Here is a 3,183-nt window from a genome sequence, read left to right on the forward strand (position 1 = left end):
GGGGACGCGGCTGGGGAGCGACGTCCCCCAAACGCGGCACGAACAAAACACGTCCCCCAAACGCTCGATCCGGCGCGGTTTGGGGGACGGTTTGGGGGACGCAACTGGAGATGCTCTAAGGCTGCAAGAAGATAAGGTCACCACGAGTGGAGCGTCTCTATAGGGGCACGATGCACTTTTTGCACGGATTGTGACACGCCGCACGAATGTGCTGCTTGTGCGGCGCTGTTTATTAGATTTTCCCAAGATAATTTGGAGTCTCAGCTAGAAAGATGTCAATTGCCATCTCATCATCGAGCCTAGATGACATGCCTTTCTTTTCCTTCCACGGAACCATCTAGACGCGACCATGCACATACGTAGCCCAACTCGATCCCATCGCATAGAAAATTCGAAAATGCGCTACACCAAAAGCGCCACGCACCCAGCCCGCGTGTCCTCCCTCCACAGCTGCCTCGCCGCATGCGCTGACACGTACCCCGTCTGACCGCCGAGAAATACTCCCACTCTCCACTCCATCTTGCCAGCCCCTGTTCTTCTTGCATTCCTCTGCTTTTCTTCTGCAAATTCTAAGCCCTTTTCATTACTCCGGCGATCGGCGATCGGCGATCGTTACTCCAGGAGCGCACACGCTGTAGCTGTTCACTGATAGCGCGGTAATTGAGCTAGCTGCCATGTCGGGGATCTCGCTGGCCGTCGGGCCGCGGTCTGGCTCGGACAACAACGCGGCGGATCGGCAGCCGCCGGCGACGATGCTCGGGGGCGTCATGGGGTCGCTCCGCGTCATCGAGCTCCAGCTCGTCGCCTTCATCATGGTCTTCTCCATGTCCGGCCTCGTCCCGCTCATCGACCTCGCCTTCCCGGTCTTCACCACGCTCTACCTCCTCGTCCTCTCCCGCCTCGCCTTCCCTTCGCTCCACCACAAGCTTGACGACGACGCCGCCGCCACCCACTCCGCCGCGTCCCAGGAGATCTTCCGCGGCAGCACGTAAGCAGTACTACTAACCCGCCCTCGTCAGAGAAGATCAGTTTCTTGATTCTTGTTTTGTTCTTCCGTATGTAACATAGATGTACTAATCTGGAGGTTCGTGTGCGAAGGCTGTTTCAGGTGTACGTGGTGATCGGCACCACGGTGGGCCTGTTCCTGCCGCTGGCGCACGTCCTGGGCGGGTTCGCGCGCGGGGACGACGCCGCGGTGCGGTCCGCCACGCCGCACCTGTTCCTGCTCTCCTGCCAGATCCTGACGGAGAACATCATCGGCTCGCTCGGCATCTTCTCGCCGCCGCTGAGGGCGCTGGTGCCGCTGCTCTACACCGTGCGCCGCGTCTTCGTCATCGTCGACTGGGTCTACGACGTGTGGACCAACAAGCTCGTCACCCGCACCGCCCCCGTGCAGGTAGGTTTGCTTGCGCGCTCGCCATTCACTTTCAGAAAGTACAGTTAAAAAACGTGCCTTGTTCGTCCGCTTAACTCTTCATGTTCTGTGATATATGCAGGACAAGGCGTGGGTCTGGTTCGGGAGGTACCTCGCCGTGGCGAACCTCGTCTACTTCTCCATCAACCTCTTCGTCTTCCTCATCCCCAAGTTCCTGCCCCGTGCCTTCGAGACCTACTTCCACACACGAGACGAGGTCTACGCCAAGACGGCGGAGGACAAGCCGGCGAGGGACCTGCCCTCCGTGGACGATGACGGCGCCGCCAAATCGAACGTCTCCAAGAAGGCCGACTGAGATCGTGATCGTGCTCACCAATTGTTCGGTGTTGATCGGCGTTATTGCTAGTGTGCTTGCTCTGTAGCTGCAAGTTTGCTTTTATCTGCGTTGGGATCGATGTCGCGTGTGGCCGCGTGTTATGGCCATCGACACATGGACTGGGGGTGTTGTACATTTGGCTCTGTACTTCTGAACTTTCGTAGAGTATAATTGTTATTTGCTTACACAAATGTTCAGATTCTGCTTTTGCTGGTGATGGGCGGTCGCCACAGTCGGTAGCAAAAGATAATCACCCCTCCCAGTTCTTCCAGCATCTTCGACTGTCTGTTTCTTCTTCCTCTTTAAGGGTGCGTTCGGTTGTGGAACCAGGGGAACGGAATGGAATGGTTCCATGACATATGGGATGGTTCCGGTTCAGAAAAAATCGAGTGTTCGGTTCAGAAAAAATCGAGGAATGGTTTTTTGTTCAGTTTTCGGTTCTGGAATCGCACAATAAAATGGAACGGCATAAATATGATTTTCTATGTTCAAATCAAAATCTAACCATAATTTCTGCGCAACATGCCAAAATCAGCAAGCATAGCCGTGCGCGTGTGTGCTGGCCACCACCGCGTGTGCTAGGCCGCGCGCGTGCCTGGCCGTCGCCGCCGAGTGTGCCTCGCCACCGCGCGCATGCTGACCGCCGTCGCCCGTGCGCTGTCCTTCGCCGGGCGTGCCTCGCAGCCGCCGTGTCGGTGTGTTCGCCGCCAGCCGCCTGCTCGTCGTCGGCCACCTCGCTTGCTTGACGACGGTATCTGCGCCTGCACACCGTCGGCATTCGCGCCTGGTCATCGTCAGCCACCTCGCGTGCTCGCAATCCGGCGAGGACGGAGAGAAGACGGTTAGGGAGGCTAATTAATTTTTGGAGGGATTAGTTGGGCTGGTCAGCCAGCCGTTCCTCGTCATCCGACCGATTTGTTGGAACCAGTGCGTTCCTCATCTAAAAGGAATATTCTCTTTTGTGGAACCAGTTGGTTCCGTTGCTTTGACAAACCGAACACGCGAACAGGCTCTAAGTGCGGAACGTTTCCGTTCCATTTCTCTTCATTCCAGAACCGAACACACCCTAAAGTTGGTTCCGTTGCTTTGACAAACCGAACACGCGAACGGGCTCTAAGTGCAGAACGGTTCCGTTCCATTTCTCTTCATTCCAGAACCGAACACACCCTAAAGCACGCACGGGAAGGACCAAGAACACTCAGTAGGTATAGTGGTATACAAATCAGACCCAGCAGAAAAATAATAATGTGGGGCCCCGGACTAGCTGTCCGAAACACCCGTTATGCATACACATTCACGATCCCATGATCAGTGTGTCGTGAAAGCATAACCGAACTGGTATCAAATACATCATCCATTACAGTACCGAAGAAAAAGATTACAACAGGTCACATGACCAATACTTACATAAGAGCCGCAATGGCAGGAGATC

General features: G+C 55.6%; 1 protein-coding gene across 1 annotated transcript; it reads left to right on the forward strand.

Annotated features, from left to right (window-relative positions):
• Nucleotides 1–674: 674 nt before the first annotated feature.
• LOC124670628 lies at nt 675–1,730 on the forward strand. Its single transcript, XM_047207105.1, has 3 exons — nt 675–988; nt 1,099–1,390; nt 1,497–1,730. The coding sequence occupies exons 1-3, from the start codon at nt 675–677 to the stop codon at nt 1,728–1,730; spliced, it is 840 nt and encodes a 279-aa protein (XP_047063061.1).
• The last annotated feature ends 1,453 nt before the right edge of the window (nt 1,731–3,183 follow it).

Source organism: Lolium rigidum, chromosome 7, assembly GCF_022539505.1.
Source record: "Lolium rigidum isolate FL_2022 chromosome 7, APGP_CSIRO_Lrig_0.1, whole genome shotgun sequence".
NCBI classification, from domain to species: Eukaryota; Viridiplantae; Streptophyta; class Magnoliopsida; order Poales; family Poaceae; genus Lolium; species Lolium rigidum.

Excerpts from the sequence above, each read along its gene's own strand:
- LOC124670628 (XM_047207105.1), top strand. The coding sequence starts at position 675 with ATGTCGGGGATCTCGCTGGCCGTCGGGCCGCGGTCTGGCTCGGACAAC. Across the intron at positions 989-1,098 it reads GAGATCTTCCGCGGCAGCAC|GCTGTTTCAGGTGTACGTGG; the intron begins GTAAGCAGTACT and ends TCGTGTGCGAAG. Across the intron at positions 1,391-1,496 it reads TCGTCACCCGCACCGCCCCC|GACAAGGCGTGGGTCTGGTT; the intron begins GTGCAGGTAGGT and ends TGATATATGCAG.